This window comes from Phalacrocorax aristotelis, chromosome 21 (assembly GCF_949628215.1).
Source record: "Phalacrocorax aristotelis chromosome 21, bGulAri2.1, whole genome shotgun sequence".
Lineage (NCBI taxonomy): Eukaryota > Metazoa > Chordata > Aves > Suliformes > Phalacrocoracidae > Phalacrocorax > Phalacrocorax aristotelis.
The window spans coordinates 3,829,078-3,855,461 of NC_134296.1; the positions used below are offsets into that span (position 1 = coordinate 3,829,078).

A 26,384-nucleotide genomic window follows, 5' to 3' on the forward strand; every position below is an offset into this window, starting at 1 on the left:
AAAGATGAAGCAAAGTCTGGCAAATGGGTCTGTACAGGTAATGGGCAACAAATCCTGTTTTTCCTTCTGTAAAGCAGTAATGCGTACAACAGCTTAACCTGTTCGAGGTGAGACTGCCTAGGATCTTCCTTGTAACGTTGTTTTCCTTCTGTGTCCCTTGGGGGTGGTTTTGTGCACCTATTCACATTATTTTAATGTTTTGCTGCTGCTCTTCCCCTTCCTCCTGTTTCAGTGACTGTATTTTTCGGAAATGTTGAATATCTCACTCTTGATTTTGGTGGGAGCGTCTCCTTTCGGAGCTGAACTGTTGTGCTGGAGTCTGCTGGGCGTTATCCTCTGAAAAGCTTGCTTTACAAACTGGGAGTGCGGCATATTCCTAGGGTAGAAGCGTGTTTGTTTTTCCATCACTTGTATGTATTTCTGTCTGCAAACAGCAATTTCCAAGTTTCCAGTCTTCCATATTTCCCACGCAGCTCATGAGATGTCCCGTTTAATTGTCTCCTAATCCTCCTCCTCAGCTGAATTTTGAGAGCTGCTGATAGATGCTTCATTTTACCATTGTCTTGTATTTTGCCGCTTGATTTATCCTAAAGAATTAACTTTTTCTCACCAGCCGTAGCAAGATTATAGGCTTCTTACAGCGGTTCCTTTAGAACATAGGTGTACAACAGAGCTCTTGAACTTGGGTTCTTGCAATTGGGCTTAAGCTAATGAAGTTGGTACTTCATACAAGTCATATTAAAGGCTCATTGCTTCATGGCTCTGCGGCTCATGCAGCGAGGTGGTTATAGACTTGTAGGAGAACACGCAGGAAACAGTGCTTGCTTTGAGATTTGCCCCGTTAAGGCAAAATGGTGAAAACTGAAGCCAGAGCTTCACTTAAAGACCAAGAAGGGCTTTGTGCTAATCGGGCTCTCGGCTGCCTCACCCATCAGCGTGCTGGAAAGAAGCTGGACTGTGGTAAAGCATTTGCGTAATGGTCTTCCAACTTCAACAGTGAAATATAATGAGCTTTTCTCCCTCGTCTCACTTCTGACCCGGGTATGTGTCTGGATCCTACAGGAGGATTTGGTGTGTGGTTTGTATCTTCGTCATTGTGACAAACTTTATATCCCTGTGACTTGAGAGATCTCTTGCCTGCCTGTTGGTCACTTTCTTTTGCTTCCTGATGAAACCTGGGTGGCTGATTTGAACAGCAGAAATTACAGAAAGGAGTTCCTGTTAATAGGAGGCCTGTTACTAGATCTGTCATTTAGGCAACTCGCTTCAGGACGTAAAGGAGGGAAAATGGAGTCTGTAGTAAGCATTTTGAGATTTTTTTTTTTTTCTGTTAAATGTTGTGGTTGATTTTTTTACTTGAGGAAAATGAATATTGTTATTGTGAGAGAGCAAAAGTGGCAGGTGTAGGAACGTGGACTTCCAAATCCTGGGTTTTTTTCTAAAACAGACTCTTCTACCAGTTACGGACCCTTACTGTTTGCTGTGATCTTTAGAATAGACTTGTGACGCTGCAGTTGCTTGGCCTCGCAGGTATTGTAGCACCTGTTTTCACTCTGGTGTAGAAAACAACCACAAGTTGCTTTGTGGCCTGGTAACACCTGGCTATTACCTGCCTTAAGTAGCACCTGAAAACGGTAAGTAGATGGCATCCAACATCTCTGGGGAAACCAGCTACAAACACCAAAACCTGCGTTCTAAGAGTGTTTCGTAAGGCTGGACAGCAAAGGTCGCACTGCGGGGCAGAGGGTTGCGTTTGGTGTAGAAGCGTGGGGGGGGATGGTCAGTATTTGTAGGCATACGCTCATCAATTTTATTTCTTGCCTATTGAAATTGATTATGTCTCCAACTTTCTTTCAGGGTTTCCACGGTCCTTATCCCTTCGGACAGTCTTAAAACACAAAAACACAAAACGGGTATCGACAAGAAGAGAATTTAACAGAGAACTGACTTTTGGGGGACGGGAGGGGGATTCATGTGGCAGACAGACACAACGTGGAGCCCCCCTTCTCTGCCTCCGTGTTCTGGATAAAGAAGAGAAAAAAAAGCCCAGTAACTTAAGACTAGCTGTTTCCAGAGGAAAATATGAAATCTAAGTATGCATGTGTGAATGCTGGATTTCAGAGTGTTGTTTAATGCTATGAGGAAGAAAATATACCAACACCATGGTTTTTTTTAGAAATCATTCTCTCACATAATTAGGTAGCTTAAAAAGAAGTTTAAGAAATGAAAATGAAAAAGCCATCTTCTAAAAAAAATATTTGCCTACAGAGCGGTTGTAGTTTGAGCAAATGTTTAATTTCTGTTTGTTTCTTGTTCATATTTTTTTTGATAAGGGACAGCGTGCATTTTTATGGAACTGTCGTGTTTTGCTTGCTACGAATGGGAATTTGCTTAGCATCTTCTGGGGTTTGTGCAGTGACTTCTTTTTGTCGAATATTTTTTAATGACAGGGTGGGTCTGCACCCAGCTCTGCATTTTTAATATAATCTACTGGGTTTCGTTACCAACTTTTTAATCCTTTTTTTTTTTTTTTTTTTATTTCTTCCCTGCCCCTACTCCCTTCCCTTTGGTTTGGCTGTTGCTGTTAGTTGTCCTGCGTGTCATTGGAAACCCTGCTGAAGACCAGGTTTCAGTATCAAAGGTGGAGAGAGAGACTCTGACTTCTAGGGTAACATGGAGGGCTCGTTCCCCTTCCCTGTGTACGTGAAGTACGCACAGATACACACCCATATTAATAAGAAACAGATTTATTAAACTTTCAGAGCTGTCCTGTGTGGTTAGCATTTTAAAATACCTTTTTGTTTACTCCTGATGTACAGTAGCTGTGCCTAGAGCAACCAAGCAAGCGCGTCAGTCTTGTGCCAAGAGGAAACTCTCTTTCTGTAGCTGTAATTCACTTCGTAGTAGTTGCAGAGCTTTATGAAATCATGTCCTTTTAATTTTGAATCTCCCACCTCTCTTATAGAGTATAAGTTTGAATTCATTTCTCCTGCGATATTAGCTTAGAGGCTAATTGTTTTTTGAAGGCAGAGCAAGAGTTAGCATCATCAGCTGGATTCCACTCTGTCGCCTTGTATTCATTCGCCTTTATCGTCTTGGCTTGTAGCTTCATTGAGGTTCTTACCTTCTAAATGGGCTCTCCACAGCTTGGTATTGGAGAAAGAATCGCTCCTCTAAAGATTCAGGTTGCTCTGCTGTTCCTCCAGTGTATTTTCTGCCAGTTATGGATTAGGAAGTCCAGTGTGAGGGGAGGGAGAACGGCCTCAAGTGCTGTGGTGGATTTCTAAAGTGCTGTGTCGGCACAGATGCCGCTGAAGGGGGGAGTGAGGTGAGGGGACGCGGTCTTACTCAGAAACGTGACCAAGGCTGGCACAGCCGTCTGCCAAAAATACAGTAATACGCAAAGCTCCCACTACCTTCTTCCACGTCTTTCCAGTGAAGACCCTTGCTCTCCTTGTTGGAGCAGAGCGCAGGCTTGCTGCACAGTGCCTGGCTTTACGCTGATTGCTCTTGACTAGTTGTATTTTCCTGGTTGGTTTTGAACAGGGGATTCATTGTCATTGCAGCCACCAGGGACTGTCTTGTCTTGGTGTGTACAGATGGATCTGTGGAGGACGGTGTGAGTCCCTTGTATCCAACAGAGGAAGGACGGGGTGATAGATTTTGTTTGTATTCCAGAGGTTCAGTTGTTGAAGGCCACTGTTAGCTGACGTTTCCCTTCAAAAATCTATTTGCTGGGAGAAACAGGTATAATATAAGAAATTGTCTGCATAAAAGAGGCACTACAGGATTTGGACTGGTAGCCATTTGCCCTTGGTGAGCACCTGGGCCTGCCTTGGCAGCTTGCTAGAGCTGGGTGAGTGTAAAGATCCAGAGCGACCCCGTGGAAGGTGGTGCTGCGCTGCTCAGTGCAGCTGTGGCGTTTGGTTCTTGTCCTGTAAGGTCATTTTGCCTTGGATTAGTTTTCTTCTCCTAGCATTCAGTCCAGGGGATGATTTGCTTTGCTGTAGTGTAGCATGGGCAAGTGGATTCTTTCTTCGCTCCCTCCTTTCTGAGCAGGTGGCTTGTGCGACACGCTCTGAAGGCATGAACACGTACCTCACCATCGCAGCGCTTGCAACACTGCCGCTTCCCTTCTGAAGGTGTCTAAAACACTGGAGACTGCTGTTTGTCCAAGTGATGAGGTGATTCCTTATCTTATTAGCTGCTTTTATCAGCTGCATAGTGGAAGGGGGGAAAACATTAAGATCTGAGTCCGTATGTTACAGCTGGTGCTGCAGCCTTTGCCTTGTGTCAGTTGAGGCATCTGGTGGGAGACCCTTGAACCTGGATACCCCCATGCTGGCTTTCTTCTCCCAGCCATGTACGCTCCTCCCATATATAAAGGCTGCCACATTCGTGTTCCTGCGTTCCTCCTAAGACAGAATTTTCCCTTTTCCTGAGGCAAAAAAAAACAACTTGCATGGACCCCATGTAGCTGTGTGCTTTCCCACTCAGAAGCCACGCTTGTTCTGCACAGGCTTGAATTCTCTCTCCTCTCGAGTGTTTTTGGTCTGTGCTGTCCTTGTGACAAGGTTCACTTACTCCAGGGCGTGAAGAAAGGCGGGGCCGGATCCGAGTTGCTGCTGAAATCCGCAACCTCTTGCTGCTCACGTCACCCCTCTTCCCCAGGTAGCTGAGTGTGAGCGCTCTTGTCTGCGGGAATGATCTCTGCAAACAGTCGCACAGAGCTCTGGACGCTTAGAGGGTTGGGGTTGTAACCCTGCCTGTGACAGTAGAAGAATGTTTAAATTAGCGGTTGCGCTACCTCTGGGTTTTTCCTCTAATATAAACTGTTTCACTGATGCCAAAGGTGGTTTTATTTCCTCTGGTTCCTTGGAGCTTAGTGGTGCAGCCAGCCCTCAAATTGCTCTTGCTGTCAGGTTTCCAGCTTTTAAGTAGGGGGATTTGAGATGTATTCAGCAAAGCTCTTTCCAGGTGATGTCAGGGCGCTGTGATTGTACTGGTTTCCGCAGGGCTGATGGATTCAAACTTGCAGAGTTTTAACATCAGATACATGAAACAAATGGCCTGATGTTTCGGGAGTACTGAATGCCAGGTATTTTGGTGAGCCTGAAGCGTGTGCGGTGGCTCAGATGACCCGATCCAGGTGAGTTACACACACCAAACTCAGGCCCGTTAGAAACGGGAGGAAATCCTTACTGGGTTGAGACTGGTGAACCAGTAAAGAGGCTGTTACCCCAGTGAGGCTGGTGTTCCTGTCTGGGGGAGGGATGGGGCTGGTACCCACTAGTATGGGAGGATGCAGTGACAGAGAGGCTGCAGGTGGCTCCGGTCTGATTAACACCCATCTGTCTTGAAGTCCGGAGGAGGAGGAGGGAGAGAGATCTTCCTTATCCCTGCTCCTCCGGAGGAAAAAAAAAAAAGGTCATGCAGAACATCTCTGATGGTCTCTAAAATGGATCCCTGTGTCAAGCACGAGCCACTTGGGATGCGGAACCATACTGCTAATACAACTTGAGCGATGGCAGCCCAGGCACCCTCTCTCAGCCGAGGCAATCTGGAGCACGCTGTCCCTAGGACTAGCCCAAAACTGGCAGTGCCACGCGAGGAGGTGGGGGGAGCTGGAGTCTGCTGCCCGCATCTCGGGAGCATTGGATTTAGACCTCTCCGAGGTTTGGAAGATGCAGCTCCCCCACGGAGGGGCAAAGCTGTCAGGGAGCATGTGGGCGTGAGAGCGGCCGGAGCCTGCGGGGTTGGGAAATGCACGCTGTCCCACGTCTGGGTTTCTGTTGTGTGTTTAATTTTTTGTGTGTGTGTGAGTGCGTGGGTGGTTCTGCAGCCTGTCTATTCTCTCCGGGGGGAGTGCATGTGTAGAACAGGATGGTGTGTTGCCTCATTGAGTCTGGGAGAAGTCCTATGATAGCACATTGGGGGTAAAAAAATAAAGGAAGCTTTTTCCTTAATGTATAAATGAATATTTGTATGATTAAATTAACACAGAAAAAAATGTTCTGTACCTGTTGAGAGTTTTATTGAAGCTGCAAAAACTTCTGAATCTGTCATCTTGTAGTTAAATGTACCCAGCTTGCTGCTACCTCCAGGGTGTTTCCAGACACTACGGCACAGTGTCTTTAAGCCCAGTTCTAGCCCTGTCTTTACCCCAAATCACTTTAAAAAAAAAAAAAGAGACCAGAAAACCACCAAAACCCAGACAAAACCCCACCAAACAAATTCAGTGCATATTGAATATGAAACAGCCTTTCCAGTGCAGGCGGATGGGTACAAGGACGGCCGAGAGGCCCGCACAGATCTTTTTTGTGTGAAGGGCGATGGGGCAGGAGAGCCTGCGAAGAAGGGAGGGGGCTCACGGCAGCATCCCTTTCTGGAGGAGGAGGAGGATTCCCACCAGGGCTGCACTGGGCGCACGGTGCCGGTACGGACCGTTACCGCGTGTGGTTGTACCTGTTCACCGGTGCCGGCTGTGAATGTCCCTTGTTGCAAGGTCAGGTATTTTCTCCATAACAAAGCTGCGTCTCCTGCCCGCGCCAGTCCTCAGCTGGTGCGGGCGAGGGGGTGGCTGGGGCTCAGCACCGTGCAGGTGCCCCGGCGGGGGGATGGAGGGGGTGGAGGTAAGCACCAGCTCCGCACCATGCTGCCCGCGCCTCCCGGCTGTAATCGGGACCGAAGCACTGAGAGGTCCGGGCGCAGGTGTGAGGAGGAGCAGAAATCTGGGTTTAGTGGTCTTTGTACAGGGGTCACCAGCGCAAAGCGACGCTGCAGCCGCTTTGGGTTTTATGGTCCTTATGGTTACGGTCTTTAAATGCTCCTCATGTGGCTTCGTTACATCTCGGCACTTAACTCGGAGCCTTGGTGCAGTAAGTGGTGATGCTTCAGACTTCAAACAGCCGCACGTCAGAACTGCTGTTTCATGAGCCTCTTGGCGAGGCAGGAGAGGAATTTGGAATGAAGGAAGTTTGGGTTTCTTCTCTTTTCTTACTATCACTAAAGGAATATCCAGTGTTCCTGTATATCAGGACGGGGCATGTGAAGGTCTGTGCTTTGGTGGGCACTTGCATGGGCATCTCGGGCTGATCCTGTTTCCCAAGCGAGGCCTTTCCACTCAGGGCACCCAGCCCAAACCTTTGCATATATAAACTACATCGTGGAGCAGCTTAGCTGAAGCCGTTCTTTTGCTTACATGTGATTTTGTTACTAATCCCTGCAAGATGCCTCAGTATGTGTGCGCTGGGTTTGCTTTTTAACATTTGAGTAAATGCCTGGAGCTTTTATGTGCTGTTTAAGCTTGACTGAAAGCCTTACTGGCTTTCAGAGATCCTGCTACCTGTGCCTACGGGTATTTATTTTGTGCCTTGAAAAGAACGCACCCCTTGAGCTCTTGGTGCTCACGGGTGTCTTTCAGACTGATCTCTTTGGGTAGGTTAGGATTGCCTCCCCTAAACTCTGCCCAGATTTTTATTTACTAGTGTTTTGCTTGAATTAATCTGTTTGTCTTTAGGGTTGCAACCTGTCAAAGTTTGCCAGTACAGGACAATACCATCACACCTTCTAACGCTGTCTCCTGAGCAGGCAAATAACTTGAGGGATTGCTACAACGGAGGTCATCCTACTACGGTGATCCCTGCACGGAGCCTGGGCGTGGTGCAGGGTGGAAAGGCAGGAGGCCAAGTCAAACGGCTGCCGCAGTCACCTACGAACTACTTGGGTTTGCTTTTTTCTGCTTGCTTATTTTTTTAAGGCAACCAGATCATTGTCTATTAAAAGTTATAAAAATAATTTTGGGTTTATGCAGCTTTTCTTTTTGGTCCCTGAAGCGATGCTGCGGTAGGCAGGAGGATGTTCTCCGCTCTGTGGGTTGCGTGCAATGAATTGCAGTGAGGAAGGTGTGCTCAGCGCGCTGGGCAGCGTCCAGGACCGAATGGCACCGTCCCACGGGCCTCATCGCGTGCCTGAGCTCCTCTTTGCCAGTGCCTCTGGCTGGAGGTGCCCTGCTTGCCCGGCTGACCGCGGAGCGAAGTGCGGGCCATGCTCCATCACTGCATGTCCTCGCACCTGCAGGCGTGGGCTCGAGGGCTCCAGCAAGCGCCCTGCCTTCCAGGAGCAGCAGCTCTAACTGCAGCAGAGAAGAAAAGGGCAGGTTTTTATGACTTTCCCCCCCCCACACGCACCCCTGCGATATCGGCTAAAGCACGCGGCCGGCAGCCCGCAGCGCGCAGCAAGATGCTTCACCTCTTCTTCCCTCAGCTCTTGCTTCTCTGCAGATCCCTTGGGGACGTGCAGTGAAATATTAACAGGCCAAGTGGGAAACCGGGCCGTGCTGGTGAAGGGGGTGCTGCGAGGGAGTCCGTGGGGAAGGAGTATGGGAGCTGCGCGTACGTACGCGGGGTCAGGAGGACCTTTTTAGTGTAGGCTTTCTCTGGAAGCGTTCTGTAACCTGTAATCTGCCGTTTGTGTGCTCTGCCTGTGTGTTACTTGGAAAATACCCAGATAAACAGAAATTATTTAAGGAAATCTAATCTCAAATGTTTCCTACCCCATTCATAAAACAGCTGAGTAGTAAAAGCACGCAGCAGAGACCAAGCGAGGAAGCAGATGGCACGCGCAGGTAAGGACCAGCCTTGTTTGCCCCGTGGAATGCTGTGGGCTCAGCTTTACAGAGCAGCATGGAGCAGGGCTGGCTTAAGAGCTGTCTCCCTTGTAGTATTTCCTTATTTTGATTATCTCTTCCCTGCAGAAGTGATACCTTCACAAGAGCTTAAAGGGTTTGAATGGAGGGAGGGGGAGTACATTTTTCACCTATTTAGGAATGGAGTAACTGGTGCAGCATCCTGCGAGGCAGCTCGGCTGTGCTGTGAGTTGGTGCCACTGTGGAAATCATGGCTCCATCTTCTGCCACAGTGACGGCGTTGGGAAAAGGGTGATGCTGGGACCTGTGTGGAGGGGTTGACCTGGGCGGGGTATCCTCCAGACAGAGGGAGAGTTCTCTGCTTGGCTTTTACACATCACAAGTGTCCCCACAGGCAGCAGTCCTGGCTCCTACGTAAAATCTACGTAAAACCAATTGTATAACCAGCTTCCCAGGGGCTCTCATGGGCTGCTTGGGCTCTTCTCCCAGCTTGAGGTGTGCCACCATTCAAACTGAGTGTGTTTGAACGAGCCGGAGGCTGGAGATAGGATGTAATTATTTTCCTTCACCAAGTGGTGTGGGTTTTCCAGCAGCCAAGTGCCAACTCTTCATCTCTGGGGCTGTGCTAGACCGGCTGTTCATGGGAATTCGTAAGGATCTCTACAAACAAGGTAGCGTGTGCTAGCTTGCTTGGCTGACTCCAGGTGCTGGTTAGGGTGTGCATACTGTCCTGGGAGAGCTGCGTGCCGGCAGGAATGAGCTGAGTGATGCTGATGCACCTCCTAAGGCACTGTAAAACTCTCCAAGCCACCGATCTCTTGTAGGCACCTGCTGAAAATACCGTTGAAGTGTCCATAAAATCCAAGCAAACCCCAAATTTGGGTGGCTGAGAGGAGAGTAGGTGTGTGGGCGGGGAAGGCCATATAGGATGTTTTGCAGAGGTGCTTGTGCCAGCGGCTGCAGTGGCTCCATAGCAATCTCCCTTTGTTGACTTAAAACCCAGGCTCCTGCTTCCCAGCTGCTGCTCTGGAGTGCTGTGGGTCGAGCAGGGTGGGTCGGGGCTGAGCACTGTGCCCGTACACTTTCTCTTCCGCCCCACTAAAGCGTGGGCAATGACATGCGTTACTGGCGGGGTGGTGACGGCCAGGGATGCTTTGCCCCACAGCCAGTGAAAGATGCCTGGCCAGGAGGTTGGGCTGCTTCGTACCCAGGTCTGTTCCCAGCAAGGTCAGCACTCGCTGTGTTTTATAGGTGAGAGAGGCTGAGGTCCTGAGTCCCCAGCCAGCTCTCCAGCTGTGAGACCATCCCCTGACCCACAGGACTCATTTAATACCAGAAAGAGAGCTTTGTGGGTGTCTTGTCTTTGCTCCCCAGCTCTGCACAGGCATGCAGTGGGGCTGTGGCTCATCCCTGCTGCCCCCAGCTCTGCTGCTGCCCCAGCTGACCCTCACTAAGCCGTTTCCTCATTTGTAAGACAGGAATAAATACCCTGAGCAGGCTGGATGGATCCTGCTGTGTGTTCTGCTAACAGGCTTCTTGTGCTTGGTCACAGCATGTGGCAGGAGCTGGGGAGCCTCTTCCCTAGCCTTGGGCTGGGGGGGTGGCACTGTGTCCTGTGGGAAGGTGCTTGGAGATGTTAGTTATAACCAGGGTTTGCCAGGGAAGGGCCTGGCCTGCAGCAGGTGCCAGCAGAGGGAGCTGAGGTTGTTCCTTATCTGCAAAAGCCTCCAGAGCAGCTGGATGTGGCTTTTCCAGGCTTTGGGACGCACCGGTGACAGCAGCGAGTCAAGCAAGAGCCGTGTCCCCATGCTCTGCAGTGGCTGCTGTCCTGCGCCAAGCACGGTGCTACACTAGGGAGGGGGTTGCACGTTTCTGGGTGTGTGGTCCCACTGGTCCCACTAGGCAGTGGGGTGGCATGTGTCACCTGGCCTGTCAGCACCACTGTGGGGCTGGGGTGATGCTGCTGAGCCGGGCAGGAGCGTGTGCTGGGCAGGGATGGCGTGGGCAGGACCTCCACCGGGCTGAGATGCCCTAAAGGCAGAGATGTCCTGTCAGTGGGGAGAGGAAGGTGTCTGAACGCCGGTGGGTTGGGTTTGTGTCCAAGTTTAGAGGGTGATGTGCTGCTGGGGAGCAAAGCGGGTCTGGGTAACACAACCTGGAGCCAAACATTGCTCTGATGGGGAGGCTCGGATGTGGCCAGCTGGGAAGGGGGGAGGGTTTGCCCTTTGTTAGGACCCTGTGCCTGTTACAGTGCAGTGGGGACAGTAATTCTGCTGGCCAGGACCCTGCCCTGCCCCTCTCCCTACCAGGACGAAGCAGCAGGTCCTGCCCTCCATGCCCCCTCGTAGCAGTTGCTCCCACCTACCCGTGTCTCCTCTGGTGGTGATGGGGAGCGGGGGACTGTGCTCTGCTCTCGCTGCCTGTCCCCGGGCAATGCATGGCTCTGTGGGCGGGAGGGGTCACCCAAACCTCAGGCCTGGGGTAAGCCAAACACGTTTTTAGGAAAGCCATCCTGCAGAAGAGGGATTTCAGCCTCTCCTGGGGCCGAGCTCCCTGAGCTGCTGGCAAGGAGCAGCCCAGGCTTGGCAGGGTCTGTGCCCGAGCGAGCAGGCAAGGCTTGCCGTCCAGGAGGAAAATACAGCAAGAACCTCACATTCCTTGTTATCTAATCTGCCCCGTTTTCCCTCCTCATTGTTTACCATGGCTGGGTTTCCTCAATTAATTCTGACAGCTGCAGGCTGGGCTGTGACGTCAACCTGCGGTAGCGAAGCTCAAAACCCCAGGGTGGCGTTGGATGGGACCCCGGGGACGAGCCCCTCGCACCCTTAGCCGAGCAGGACGTCTCTAGTAGGTGACAGCGACAGATGCCTGTGGACGGACACTACTGGGTTCAACAGCAGAGAGGCTCTCTGTCCACAGCAAGGCTGCAGGGACGTCTCCCGTCCGTGCTTGTGGGACCTGAACCTGTCCTGCCTTTGCCTTGGCAGCTCGAGGTGCTGCTCTAATTGGTGCTGTTAATAGCCAAGAGCGGTGCTTGGCTGGACTTTGCACAGAGGAGTGTTGGGCAATTGCGGCCAGCTGCTGCTGCTGCCTTTCTGGCTACCTGGGCGAGCGCCCATCGCTTCACCTGCCCAGGGCACCGCACGCAGCGAACAGTGGAGCGGAGGAGGGCGCCTTGGTTGGCACCAGGCTCATCCTCGCTCCCTCCGGTCCCCGGCAAAGGCCTCATGCAGCAGCTCCGAGACCGCTGTGGTGGGCAGTGAATGTGCAATGCCATCCCCCCATCTTTGCTCCCTGAGCTTGGCAGGACTTAGCAGCAGCCCCAAATCATCTGTGTCTGCTGTGGCGGTCTGTGGTAGGATGGGGAGAGGAGGGCGAGCTCCCCAGACCACGGCTTTGGAGCATCCCAGTTTGTGCATCTTGGAAAGGAGGGACTAAGGGGGGACTCGACGCTCCACACGTGCCTCCCCGAGCATGGGACCCTCAGCCCAGGACCAGCCGTGCTGTGGCCGTGCAGCCCGGCTGCTCTGCCTTGCCTGCAGGCAGTGCAGGGAGCAGGGTGGGAGGAAGCAGGTGACGGTGCCTGAGAAGCAGGTTTGTCAGAATTTTAAAGGGATCTAAATAAATAGTGATAAGGAAACAATTATTTAAAGAGCAAACAAATGGAAACTACTAAATGTACTTTTATTTTTTTGTTGTTTTTTGCAGGTGAAGGGTGCAGGGCTGATGCCGTCAAGTGCTGGGAGCGGGTACCTGTAGGGGCTGGATCTTGTGGCTGGTGCTGGCTGGGGTCAGTGGCCGGGCTGGGCTGGAGCAGCCGCCCTGGGGTGTGCAGCAAGGGGAAGTGCTGCTCGCTCAGCCTGCAGCCCCAGCCAACCTGGAAATGAGCCTCTCCATGGCAAAGTTTCATTTCATCCCACCAGGAAAAAAGGTTTTATGGGTCATCTGAAACTGCTAATGGTCAGGTGAGCCCATTCACGATGGGCTCATGGTGTCGCAGCTGAGTGCCGGGTCAGTGGGGACGTGGGACAGGGGTGTCCCAGGATGCGGAGGGGAGGTTTGCTGCATGGACACTGCACTGCATTGTCCGCTTGTTGGCTTTTGGTTTGCTTAAAGGGGGAGAGAGGAGCCTTGCCTTGCTGCTGATGCCAGGCAATGGCTTCAGAGCAGGGATGTGTTTCTTGCACCTTAGTGCTCGAGGTCCTGCTTGGGTTTAAGAAGATGCACTGATTTGTGGCAGGGCCAGGCTGGAGCTGGAGAGCCGCTCCCCACTCCTAGCCCTGCTGCAGGGTGCCTGCAGGGACTGGGGTGCCAGTGGGGGGAACCCACGCCCCTCGTCTCCCCAGCTGCACCAGCGCTGCGTGCCCCAGAGAAGCCATCCCCACCTTTGGGGCTGCGGCTCTCACCGTCAGTACTTTGTTTCAAAGGGCAGCTTATTCCCATCCTTCCCCCCTATGGCTTTTTTCATCAGCTTTTGGTTGGGGATTAGGCACGTGTTGACAGAACAAACATTTTGCTGCCCTCAAAATCCACCACTGAGGAGAGAAGCGACGTCCTCGCTCTGCCGGTGGCCTGAGCCAAAGCCGGGATGGGGAGAGCCGGGCTTGCAGCCGGGGCTGCTCTTCAAGGGGAAAGCGGAGCCATTTCGGGTCACGTCCTGCACTGGGGCTGGAGCCTGGCTCCGGCTCTCTGCTCCCTTGCAGAGCATTAATCTCTTTCTGCTTTAATATCCTGTCCTGTGAAACCAGGGATGCCACCGAGAAATGCTGCCGGTCTCTGAAGGGGCTTTGGCATGTGCCGGTGGCCCAGGGCTGTGGAGAGCTCTGCATCTCCCCAACCGTCTCCAAGTATTGGTCACAGCTTCGTTCTCCCCAGGCCAGGCTCTGGGAACTGAGGCTCCTTGTGGTGTCAGGGCAGCTGACGAGGCCAAGGATGCCCATGAACTGCCCCCAAGACCTTGTGTTTCCCAGGAAAAAGCAAATTCCTCCAAGCTTCAAGGCCAGCCCAGTGCCTGGGGATGGGGTGAAGATATACTGCTGTGCCTCCCCGGCACCAAGCACGGGACCTCATTTGGGGTCCTGCCCCCCTCCTGTACCCCTTTTGCCTTTGCCAGGTCCTGGCTCCTTGCTGAGCCCCCAGGACAAGGGTGCCTGACCTGGGCAATGCTCACTGGGAGCAACACGTTTCCTTCGGAGCCGGGTGACTCATCGCTGAGTCACGTCTCGCTCTGCTGCAGCTCAGCGTGGTCTTCGTCCCCAGCCTTCCCTGCAGGATCTTCCCTGTCCCTGCCCCTGCTCGGGGACCGGGAGTGCGGTGCCTTCACCCCAGACCCACTGCTCCACGCGATGCTGCGCGACATGGAGCAGCCTGGTCCCTCGTGGGGTCCCTGCCCTGTGCGCACGGGGGATGTGGAGGGGTCCTCCCTGCCTCTGCTCCCCTGGGAGCTGCAGACCTGGCTCAGCGGGGTTGGGGCTTTCTGAGCCCAAGAGTGACAAGAACAGGGGTGGCTCTGGTGCCTTCCCTGCTCCATCCAGCGCTGCCAGCTCTTACTTTGAGCTGAGACAGGGCTGAGTGTGGGTTTTGGGGTTATTTTTAGGGATCTCCCCACTGGGGCAAAAACCTTCTGCAGGCCCTCCTGGGATGGATAGCGCAGGACTGAAGGGGAAACAGCAGCCAAGAGCCTCTCCTGCTCTCTGGGGCATTGCGTGCTGCCCTGGCCCTCATTGGCTTTGAGACCATTGGAGCTGCTCGTGCCGCTTGCTCCCACCCGGGAGGTGTTTCCCTGCCCCAGTGGCTCCCACGGTCTCCAGAGCTGCCACTCCATGGGGCCGTTATGCCCAAGGATCGTTTTGCATGTGGGGAGAAACAGCAGAAGAAGAAGAATGAATTTGCATTTCTTGATGGCAACCAGTGTGGGAAACAAAGCCCCAAGGGTTTTGCTGCCACTTGGCCCTGCACCGGTGCTGTGTGAAAAGACAACATCCCGTCTGCTGGCATGGGGCCCTGTCCGTCTCACCTGGCTGCCTGTGTGTTCCTGGGAACGGCTGCCACCAAACAGCCCCGAGCCCGTGGCATGGGGAGGGGGTGCTGGCCCCGCCGCCCCATCGCCCAGCCATGGCTGTGGGATGAACAGACGACAGTGAGGAAATGGGGGTACGGTGCTTGTGTGGGTTCTCCTGGGGGGTTTCCCTCATCCTGGGTGGGATTTGGGGTCTGCATGCTGATGCAGCAGCTGTGGGGCTGGTGCACGGAGAGCCCAGACCAGGAGCCATCCCTGTACGTGAGTTTTCCCCCCTCTGCACCCCAAATGGCTGGTGATGGGGTTGGGGGCTGTGACCTTTCCTCATCCTCCCTCTGCCAGGGTTCACCCCACCGCTGAGCTGGATGCGCCCACACCACCCTGAGCCCTCTCTTCCTGGCACCACCGGGCAGCCCACGTTAGTTCCAGGCTTTTAATCCCAAGAGAAAAAAACAGTTTAATGCGACCTGAGGAAGAAAAGAGCAGGGCTTTGAGCAGGGAACAGCAAACATGCCGGTGGATCCCACAGCTCGCAGCCCGGCTGGGCGCCCTGCGACCTCCCCACCTGTGTCGCCCAGGGTTTGTGCTGGCAAACGCTCAGCCTGGCCTGGGAGAACCATCCCCGGGGGGTGTCCGGGGAGGGGAGTGAGGAACTGGTGATGTGGGCAGGGGGAAGGCAGCGGGGTGGGAAGGGTGCTGTGAGCAGGCAGCAGAGGCAGGGCCCTGTGTTTGGGTAGGATGATGGTGGTCCAAGGGCTGGGCTTTGGGTAGGAGGCCAGGGTCATGCTGGCATCACCTTGATGTCTTCATCCCCCACCAGCTTGTCCTTCCCCTGCCACCCTCCCAGGCACGGCCGGCCTGAAGAAGTGGGGCTGTGGCACCCCAGAGCCGAACCTCGGCACCTCGTGCTGCTGCAGGCTGTGAAGAAGCCTTTGCATGGGGCCAGCTGAGCACCGACACCTCTGCGCTCAGCCAAGGCATGACTCCGGGACCTCCTGTGCCACCCGTGCAGAGCAGACACCCACCCCTGCACCCCTGGGTGAAGCTGTGTTCTCTAGCACCCCCCATTTTCACCCCTGAGGGCTGCCTTGAAATGCAGGTGATGCCATTGGCATTGTGGTGCCACTAACTCTCCTGCTGCTGCTTTTTTTTTTAATTTTTTGCTGAGCCCCCGTGCCGCAGCACAGGAATGCCGGGAGCTGCCTCGTGCAGCAGGGACTGAGCGCCGGAGCAGCGGCTGCGGCCGGGAGCCTTGGTGCTTTTATCAGGGTGGGCCCCGCAGCCAGGTGCCAGCAGCAATGATCACGGCTGTTTGCGTCGAGCATACATGCATCCCCTGTAAATAGGATCTATGGCAGCATCTGGGAGATGGGGAAGCCACCAAAGGCTGCCTGGGGAGGTAATAAAGAGGAGCGGCCCCTCTTGGCCCTGGGTCTGCTCGGGAAATGGGTATGTTTGACTGGGGTGAGGAGGAATTTAAAGGAAATCGGTTGGTCTCTGCTCTGGAGAGATCTTAGTGGTTTGAGAGGTCGGAAGATGTTCACTGGAAGATCTGCACAGAGCTATTCCACAAATAACTCACAGGCGTGCACAGAAAAGCCCGCTTTTTATTTCTCTTACACTCTCTGGCCCTTTGGTTAACTTTGGGGTTGCAGCTCTGCTGGAAAGCCCTTTTCCCCTCCCAGGTTCCCTCCGAGGGTAGTGGAAACCCCAGCCGATCCCCAGCTCAGGAGGGTGTGCTCAGCCCCGCTTTGCAGCGGGGCACCAGGAGCACCCAGCGCTAGTGGGTGCCGGAGCCCCTCACTCCCCTTCCCCGCAGTGGTGGCTGTTCAGACCCCTTGCAGGGGGCTTTTGGGGAGGTCCCAGGGGAGCACGAGCAGCACCTCAGCTGGATGACAATGTCACGCTTCCTGCTCTTTGCTCCAGTTTGGTGACACAGGGACACTGTGCAGATGCGCCGGCTGTGGGAACTGTGACCGGAGGGTGCTGGTCTGCACCGGAACCTCCTGCTAGAGCATCTCCAAAGCTCATCTGCAAAAACCAGCCTGCCTGGAGCACCTTCCTGGAGAGCAGGACACACAGTTTGACCGGTGAGCTGTGCAGAAGCAAGGGGACGTCTCTGAGGGCGGGCACTGAGTCGGGACTGCAAAGACAACGGGAGCTGGGATGGAAAATGTGGCCGGTATTCCCACCCTCTGCCAAGCCCGTGGCCCTGTTTGGGGAAAGAGGAGCTTGTGGGCAGTGGGCGAGATGTGTCTAAGCCCTGCTGGCTCCCGGGCCCTCTGCCTGCTCCTCCCTGCCCTGCTCCTGCCGTTGAGACTCTCCAGGAGCTCAGGGAGCACTCCAGGCTCTGACCTTCCATACATGCATTAGCCTGAAATAACACGAGTGAGGGCGATAAACCCTCTCTCGGTGGAAATGAATTGCTGTTAGCAAACAGCCAGTGAAAAGCAATTAAGATTACAGGCAGCAGGAGGGGAGTGAGCAGCCGCTGCTTCCCATTGGGACCTTCTTCCTGCAGGGTGGCTTCAGCCCCTGGATCCCGGGCAGTCCCTCACCCTCAGCAAGGATTCCTTATGTCCTGGTGCTTTCCCGATAGTTACTGGTTAATTTGAAAGCTGGTTTCTGCCTTGGTCTCAGCCCAGCATTGGGAGCATCCCCCTGCACCTGGAGCCCTGTGGGTACTTGGGCAGGGGCGATGGTGCTGGGGAGGTGGAAGCCCAAAGGGTGCTCGGTTCGACGGCAGCCTGGGAGCATCCCTCCTCATCACGCGGCTGGCCTGGAGCTGTGGTGTGTGTCTCAGGACAAAAATACCCACCAGATCTGGGGCTGGCGTGGGCTGAGGCGCTGAGCGCTGCAGGCGTGGCTCCTGTGGGTTTGGACCCGCAGAGCAGAACTGAGCCGAGAGTTGCGTTAAAGGCATTTCAACCACTTCCAGTCTGCTTGGGATGCAGAAAAGCCTGAGAGCGCCCATCCTGCAGCCTGGGAGCCGGGATTCGTCTCCTCTGAGCATCACCTTTGTGCAGCCCAGAGGCACGAGATGCAGGATGAGGCCTCTCAGAGGGACCCAAGCTTGAGTTTGCTTTGCACAGGGACCACCACTGTCTCCAAACGCTGTGCAGGAGCTGAAGCAGAGGAAACCCTGATGCTGCGGGAGACCAGGAAACACTGCTCAGCTCAGGGACAAATCAGGCTCAATGGCTTCTGTGGTTTTTGCAGTGACATCAAGTGCTTTCAATAGTTTTATTATATATTATATGGCTGCTTATCTATTATTCTTGTGATGGAGCCAGAGATTAGCTTCAGGCAGGTAGGCAGAGAGATTCTTCCAGGCTGATTCACGAGTCATTTCTCCATCCCTCCCCTCCGGCCGCGTTCCCAAGCATTGAAGTTTGAGCTGTGGCAAAAGGCACTGGAATTGGAGCTGATGGGTTGACAGGGAGGACAAGGAAAAAAGCATTGAAAACTGCACACATGAGGCAGAAAACCCAGGGTTTATTTCCCCTCTTTTGTTGTTCCTCAGGTGTTGCAACCTCTTCTTTTCCTGGTTTGCATATGCAAGCAGAGCTGTGCCGAACCACCGATTGCGAAAGGCGGCGGCGGTGAGAGCATGGCATGGCCAGTGACGCTGGGCAGCTGCAGTCACCAAACCTGCTTTGGGGAGGTAAGCAGAGAGCTAATTTTGGGGCCTTTTGCCTGTTTTCACAGCTCTGTGTCGCGCTGCCCAGCTGGCCAGCTCTCCCCAAGCACAGCAAAGCAAATGTTTTCCCCTTTAATCTCTTTTGCTTATCGAAATCTCCAGTGCTACCGATAAAAGGAGCAGGGAGAGCTTTTTCAGACCCAGATGTGAGTCAGGTGACAGGTTCCCAGACAGACCGGGATAACCCAAGTCTGGGATGCTCCGGAGCAGGGACCCGGCACTGCCAGCACATCCCCTCTGCCTGGTGACATCCTGCTCTCACCCGCTGTCCCCGATTGCTGTCTCCTCCGCTTTGCTCCTGGCTCCTTCAGGTGCGCTGTTCTGATGTTTGCTCTGGTAACAAGTAATTATTAAACCTAATAAAAGAGGGAGACCCGGGGGTGATGTCACAGCAAGGAGGTACAAATCCAGCTCGCACAACCTGTGCAAAACATAACCTGCTCAGCAAACTTTCCCTGAGCTGGCAGCCTGGCCGCGGGGCAGCAGCACGGAGCTGCCGCAGGAAGGTGTGGGGTGGCCACACCGATTCCCAGCAGGGCTCATGTGTGCATGGGTGTATTTATACTTGGTTTTACTTGTATCTTCAGCTTCCACAGTTGAGACACCTGCATTTCCATGCTGTGATAAGATATCCGTGCAGGGAAGGCTACAGCCTCAGCGCCAAGCTGTGCTGGGATGCTCCTACCCCTGGTTCCCACGTGGGGATGCCAGGGTGGGACACGGGAGCAGGTTTGGGTGCTGTGCACCAGCCCCTGAGCTGGGCAGAGCTCTGGCGTGGTGCCCACTGCCCCCGGCTTCCTGCAGCGGCTCTGGTCAGGACCCGGCATCATGGGTCAAAAAAAGGCAAGAGCGAGCTGGGGGAGCAGAACCCCCCAGCCCAACCTGCTGCAGCTGGCTGGAGCTTTGCAAGGGGCTTCGAGGGGTGCAGGCTCGGGGCTGCTGCTGAGGGGCGCCAGTGCTGGGTTGTGCTTGTGGTGCCTTGCCCAAAGCAGAGTAGATGCTCCCTCCGAGCATTGCGGGGGGCTGTGCTGTGGCTGCCGTGACCCAGCAGCTCTGGGGGGCACTGGGTGGCCAGGACCACCCTCCTGGCTATGCCACATCCCCATCCTATGCACCTACCCCATGGCAAAGCCCAGCTGGGTGCTTCCCCACCTCAGCCACTGTCCCCCCGTGTCCTCCCCAGCCCACATCTCCCCCCACCCACCACCATGTCTTACGGACCTGATTGTGTTTACCAAAACAGGGGAGAAAAGCTCCCCTCAGACAGACGCAGGAGCCCTAATCTGGGGGGAGCATTTTCCCCACTGATAAGATAACATTGAGCCATTTCGAAAGGGAGGCAGAAACTCCTGGCGCTGGCGATAGCGTGGCGAAGCCCTTGCCAGCGCAGCTGTAATGCAGGGGTCGCCTTCCTACAGGGTTTTATTTTCCTTCCAGCAAACAGCTCCGATGGACGGCTTATCGGCTGTGCCGCGCCGTCGCCACGCACCAGCCCCGGGGTCAGGGCGGCTGAGGGATGCTGGCTCTGTCGTGGCACTTTCCATGGGCTGGGGATGCAAAGCCCACCTGTGACGGTCTCTCGGCTGTGAAGACATGGTGACGTGGGTCCAACCTGGGTTGCACCGCGGGTGTTTGTGGCTGGGCTCTTGGGTCATGGGGGAGTTTGGTTTCAGCAGTGCTACGTGCATGGGAGAACCGCCTGAACTGCCCTGCGTTCTTCATGTGTTAAAAAAAGACAATAAATACCAACTTTGTCTGTCTCAGTCAAAACAGCTTTTTCCTGCTTATGCCGGTGAGGACAACCCGGGCCTGGAGTGTTGCACGTTCCTGCCTTGCCCCCGGCGCCCTGTCGCACCCGCAGGCAGCAGCAGCGCGGACCCCCAGGGAGGAGACAGTGCCATATCCCTGGTGTGTGGGATGGTTTGGTTGGTGTGAGGGGCTCCTTTTAGCCCCAGTCGCTCTGAGCATCCTCAGTCGCAGCTTGTTGCCTCCATCACAAGTCCCACGTAGCTGCGCTTGCACGAATATCTGCCAGGGATGCTCCTGGGGTATCGGTTGGGGATGCTCCTGTCCCCAGAATTGCCCAGCCTGTGCTGGAGGAGCAATGCTATGCTGCAGGGTCCAACAGGGACTGTCATGTGTCCAGCAGGTCTCTGTGCTGCAGAGACCAGGAGGAGCCTTTGGTCTCGCCTCCTGCGGGGTCCCCATCTCCTGGGTGGGTGTCCCAGATGAGGTTGGGAAGGGGTTAATGGTGCCCGCGTTTGCCCCGCTCACCTCCCAGGGCACTTGCGGGTCTGAGCCCGGTGCTTTGACGTACCCTCAAGGGTTAACCCCGGCTTGCGCTAGTCAAACACCTCCAGCTGAGGTAAGCGCCCAGCTTGTTTGTTCAGGTAAATAAGGAAGGAATTAGATATAATGGGCAAAGGAGGCATTTGCTGAGCACCTTGCACTTGGCTCTTGGCTTCTCCCTCACATACCTCGGCTCGGCCGCCAGCTGGCTGCATCCCTCTGCCGCCCGCGGAGCCGCTCGGGGTGCCCTGTCCTCATCTCTGTCCCCGTCCCCATCCCGCCGGTGCCGGCCGAGAGCCGATGCGGCTCAGCCTGGCCATCCTGCCGCCACGGGGCCGGTGTTGAGCCGGACAGGGTGCTGCTGGCCACCCCCCCTGCTGGTGCTGGGGCACCCCGCTTCAGGCTATGCCCACCCCGGCCGCCGTGCCGAGCGCCACGGGGATGGCTCTTCCCACCCTACACCGGGACCCATGCGGTTTCTGAGCTGCCCGCGCACCCTCGAGGTAAGCCCCACGCTGCTGCCGTGACCCACACTGGCTGCCCAGTGCTCCACCAGCACCCACTTTCCCTCCCTCCGGGGGCTCCTACAGCCCTTTCAGCACTGGTTCAGGGAGGACACGGTGCCGTCCCACGTGAGCATCCCGTCCCACCGATCCTTGCCCCTCCAAGTGCTGTTAGGGCTAAACAGGGACAGGTTGTCCCCTGGCATGAGGTTCCTGGCACTTCTTGGGCTAGTGACACCCAAAATACAATGGGATTTGTCAGCCTTGTGTCTTTGCAACCCCCTCCCACTCAGGTGAGGAGGGTGGGATGGGAGCCAGGGCTCCTGGTCCTGGCTCCTCCTGAGCCCCCCCAGTATCAGCTGGGACACTGAGGGTCCCACGATCCCCTGTGCCCACGGGAGGCAGGGGACAATGTGCTTTGGGGCACTGTGTCACCGATAACCAGCCAGGGCCCTTTATAGAGCATCCCAGGTCCTGGGCGGCCATCGAGGAGCTGCCAGCTCCAGGGTGTCTCAATAAAGCGCTTTGAACCCCTTTACCAGACCTGCACTGTCTCAGCGCTGCTCTGCTTTTCTGCTGGGTATTTTTTTTTGTCAGTGCTAAAGGCACATTGGCTCTAGGTTTGATTTTTATGGTTCTGCTCAGTTAGTGAAACACAAACGCCACTCGGCTGCCAAATCCCCCACAATACAGGCTTTCTCATCGACAGGGAGCTCGCGGGGGAGGAAGGTGCTGCTATAAATAGGGGCTCCTTGGCCCTGCATGGGGAACACCAAGCTCTGCTGCTCACCTGGGGGACACCGAGCACCGGGGCTTTGCTCAGGCCGCCAGCGGGCTGTGCCTGTCCCGCCTCCCCCTGTGCCGATGGAGAGTGCAGCCTGACCTGGGGCGTGAGGACGCCCGGTCCCTGTGCCAGCACCCGTGCAGGTAATGGCAGGAGGAGCCAGGGGGGACATTCTGGTGTTGGAGAAGGCTGGAGGTGAGCTGGGGATCCAGAACTCCCAGGACGGGCTGCATCCCTCCTGTACATATATCCAACATGAGTCCTGGGCTTGCCCTAGCCCAACCCCGTCACTAAGCGGGGTACCAGAGCGAGGACCCCACACTGTCACATCCCCAGCCCCCTGAGTGCTGTCCAAAGCCCCTGCCCCGGCTGCGGGGTGATTTTGGCCAATCCCTCTTCCCTCCACCCAGAGATAAAAGGGGTGTGTGGCACAGGCAGGCAGGGTTTGGCAGCCGGGAGGGACGTGGCACAGCCTGCGTGGTGAGGCTGGCAGGGTGGGTGGGACACGCTGGCAGGACCCCAAATTGCCAGCAGCCTCTATGCACCTGGGTGCCTACTGCAGCCCCTGCTCGTGCAGGCACCCCAGGTCCCTTCGCTTCCTTAATCTGGGCCGATAAAATGGCTCATGTCTCCTCCTCGCTGGCAGCCGTCTGGCAGAGCCAACAGGCTCCATCGCCTTGCCGTGCCCCGGTGTGGTTATCCTTGGGGTGTGCATTGTGGCATGGGCTGCCCCTTCTTTGGGGACTGAGGTGGAGAGCTGAGCCCATGGAAGTGCTGAGTCAGACCAGAAAACAAGATAAAAAACGACCCAGATCGCAGCCCCAGATGGGCTTTTGGGCAAAGAGAGGATTGCTGGGTCTGTGGGGTCCCTGTCGTCGGCCACCCCCAGGGTCCTGGCTTGCTGTGCTGAGGCAGTTGAGGTGGGCGAAGCTGAAAGGATTGGTTAAAGACAAATCCCACCGCCCGGGGGGCTGTTCCAGGCAGTCTGGGACAGCTCTGGATCCCACACATCTTGGGTTCCTTCCCCAGATGGCACAGTGCATCCCTGTCCCCATCCCCATCCCTCTGCCTGGGGGCTGGAGATGACTCCAGAGCCTGGCCCACCGCCCTGGCTGCTCCCAAGCCTGACTGCCTGGGAAGGGCTTTTGGAAGTGCCCAGGGATTTGGGAAACATCCTGGGTGCCGCGGGCAGCACCTCCTCCCGCAGCAGGCCCACCTCTGCAGGTCCCACGGGGCTTCCTGAGCCGTGCTCTGGCACAACCTGTTTAACCACAGATTTAATTTTAATTAACGGACCCATTGTTTGAGGGTGGTGGTTGAGTGGATTTCTTTTTTTTTTGGTTGTTTTTTTTTTTTTCTCCCAAGGGCTGATCCCAGCTCTCCTCCGTCACTGGTGCCGGTGTCGCTACCCTGAGTGATGGTGGGTTGCATTTGCCAGGAGAGCTCAGGGCAGCACAGGAGCTCCTTGTCCCCATCCTCATCCCCCTTGGCTGCGGCATCGCTGCTTCCCTCAGCTCCAGGCAGGGCTGAGTCCCTGCAACCCTGCGGAGCTAAGCTGTGACCACCCAAAACCCTGGGCTTGCTGCTGACCCTGCCACCCCGGGCTTTCTGCATTTGTTTTCTCACCTGCTGTTGGAGCAGTTCGGGGCTGGGCTGTCACGGGGCCCTTTGGAATCAGCTGCTGCCTTTTCTTCCTCGCCCGGCTCTGTGCTGCCGTGGGGAACGAGCCCTGGCGCCTGCAGCTCAGCCCTTTGCCGCAGCATCCCCGCTGTGCCAGTGACAGCGGGGAGCAGGGGCACCTCGCCCCTGTCCCAGCAGGTCGGGGTGTCCTCTCCATATCTGTGGGTAGCACTGGGGAGTGAAACAGGGTCACTCATCATCTTGGGGCTCAGGGATAGCAGGTACCTCCCGGCTGCGTCCATGTGGTGAAGCTTTGTTGTGGGCACAGAGAAACACTCAGGAGACTCGATGGCTCCGTCCTGGTTTGGGGTCTGCTCTACACCAGAGCCTCGCCTGCCCATGATGGGGTTGCAGCCAGCACCGGCACACGGGGAGGGCTGGGTGAGGGTGCGGAGGCAGGGGTGGGTGTCCTGCAGGCTGCACACCGCTTGGCCTGGCACCCCAAGGTCGGTACTGCTCTCACTCGGAGCCTCCCCATGTGCTGCTGAGCCCCCAGCACCGCATCTTGGCCGCTGTGTGCCCATGGAGGCAAAACCTTGGGGGCCTGGTGGGCTTTTATATCTCGGTGGCTGACATCTAAACTGCTGTGGGAGCCAATTCCCTGGTTGCTTCCCCTCTTGCCTGCAGTGGGGGGATAAGCACACTGCTGCACTGGCGTGGCTTTGCCCCAGGTGAGCTCTGGTGCGAAGCCCACAGGACCCGGGGAGCCACACTCACCGCTGGCACAAGCTGGCGAGTGTTTGCCAGGGCTGATGCAATTACCAGCCCAGCCCCATTTAGCTCAAGCAGGAAACATGAAGGTTTTTGGTGTGCCATGCGGGTCAGTGCTCCATGTGAGCATCTTGCTGCACCCACGGCTGTTCCTCCAGCTCTTCTTTTCCAAGGAAAAGCAAAAAAGGGAGAGGAGAGGGAAACGGCTGCCCAAAGCGGTTTCTTAGAGCAAACAGGTCCCCACCCAGCCCGGCTGCCTGCGTGCCAGAGCGGGAGAAAGTCAAACAAAGGCCCCCACCCTGAGACTACAGCACCATTTGGCGGGTGATTGCTCAGGTTTTTGGGGCCGCTTGCCGAAGGAATCGGGTCCTTCTGGTCCAAACCGGGAGGAGGGGAATGGGGATGGAGGCAGCCATCCCGCCGTGTGCCCAGGGACGGCTCCACAGCTGTCCTGCTCCTCGTGTGTCTGGCTGGTGGCCGTGGGAGCGGAGCCTGGCAAGGCGGGGTGGGCAGAGGATGCACCACAACCCCGGAGCATCCCAGAGGCCTTGGGGACGAGACCCCTGTCCGCTCCCCAGAAAGCGCCCGCAGCCGGTGCTGTGCAGTGGGCTGGAGCCATGCAAGCTGTTACCGCTTCCCTTTTGTGCTGGGAGCAGCGTGAGGCTGGATTTAAGGCTGATCTGCTAAAGCTCTTCTTTTAATCCAGAACAAATCAAGGAGAGGTTTGAAAGCCAGCGCCATCTCTCAGGGAAACTGTTTGGGCAGTGGGGGCAGCTTGGTGGCACAGAGACCCCTTCTCCCTCCTCCTCCTCACCGCGGTGCTATCAAAACCCGTCGGGGACATGAGCTCTAGCGTCCGAACCCGTGCCCCCTCCCTGGGTCCCCATGGGGTCAGGCTGGCGCAGGTGCTGTTTGGGCAGCCACGGTTCCTCCGTGCATTTTTCCAAGTCTTTTTGGGCTTTGCCAAGGGTGAAATGACAGGCAGAGCTTCCTCATGAACAGGTGATGCAGAGCCTCAAAAACCATACTTCTGGGGGCATTAATATGCCCCGGGAGTGCATTAAATTCATCCTCACCAGTACCTCTGCGGTTAATGGGGCCGTGGCACGTGGCTATTAATGATGTTTAATTAACGCCTAGGGAGCAGATCTGGGCCCAGCAGCAGGGATCTGAGCAGCGTTTGGCATGGCAGCGCTGCAGGGACTGTAACGTGCCATCCTGGGTGCTTGGTCACTAGCATCCCTCCTACGCCAAGCAGCCGGCTGCTCGGCTCCCCGCTCCCAAGGGATGCGCTCTGCCCAGAGGAACCCAAGGATGTCGTTTCCCCTTTAGTATTTGAAACCTTTTTCCCCCTCCAGCTGCAATTCAGAGCAAGCATGGACCCCCTCGCCCTGGCCACTGAGTCCCATTCCCCTTTGGGGGCTGCCTTGTTTCTCTAGGTGGGCTTCGGGGTTGGTTCAGGCATTGCACGCTCCTTTTTTATTACAGGCTCTGTTGCAAAAGCTGCTACTTTTTTCTGCTTTTAAATAGCCTATTTGGGGTGGGGTTTTTTTTCTTCTTGTATCAAGCAATGCAGGAAGCAGGCAAGGGTCTCGGCGGTGCCCTGCCTGTGCCCATCACCAGCCTCTCCCCTGGCAGGGGCTTTCTTGCCCCAAAGCCTCAGGATGGCTCGTGGGGAGGTTTCTCCACGGATGGAGCCGTTCCCTGGTGTTGCCATGGAAATTCAGCAGGCTCATCCTCTTCTCAACGGCCTCCAGGACTCCCCCCGTACCCAAGACAGATGGGGCCTGGGGATGGGCTGATTTGGGGTAGTTTTTCTTGCAAGAGGGTAAAAGGAAGGTTCTCATCCAAGGTTTGGCATCAGTGGCTCAGAGAGGGGTGCTGTGGTGCTGAGCTCAGTCCCTGGCCCAGGACAGCCAGGTATGGGTGCTGTCGCTGCTGGGGCATCCTCAGGTGAAAGCAGCGGGTGATGGTTTCCATGCACAGAAACGTGCCTGTGTGGTTTAGGCATCTTGCAGCCCTTGATGCCCACAGGCCACCCTGCATAGGTG

The 26,384-nt window shown here is 55.6% G+C and overlaps 1 protein-coding gene and 1 long non-coding RNA gene across 3 annotated transcripts in view; both read left to right on the forward strand.

The window, feature by feature from the left end:
- ILRUN (inflammation and lipid regulator with UBA-like and NBR1-like domains) overlaps positions 1-4,851 on the forward strand; it is a 33,038-nt gene extending 28,187 nt beyond the window's left edge. Inside the window, exons 5-6 of one of the 2 annotated variants that reach the window (XR_012663945.1) lie at positions 1,858-2,093; positions 2,589-4,851. Coding sequence is in view for 1 of the 2 variants with exons in the window: in XM_075115753.1 (XP_074971854.1) it covers positions 1,858-1,893 (36 nt within the window). In the remaining variant the exon portion in view is untranslated. Of the gene's footprint in view, positions 1-1,857 lie in introns of both variants that reach the window. The other variant, XM_075115753.1, reaches the window with a different exon arrangement.
- Positions 4,852-14,785: 9,934 nt separating this feature from the next.
- Positions 14,786-20,132, forward strand: LOC142067264 (uncharacterized). The gene is made up of 3 exons (XR_012663946.1): positions 14,786-16,756; positions 18,190-18,330; positions 19,804-20,132. It is a non-coding gene; the product is annotated as an uncharacterized LOC142067264 (long non-coding RNA).
- Positions 20,133-26,384: the final 6,252 nt, after the last annotated feature.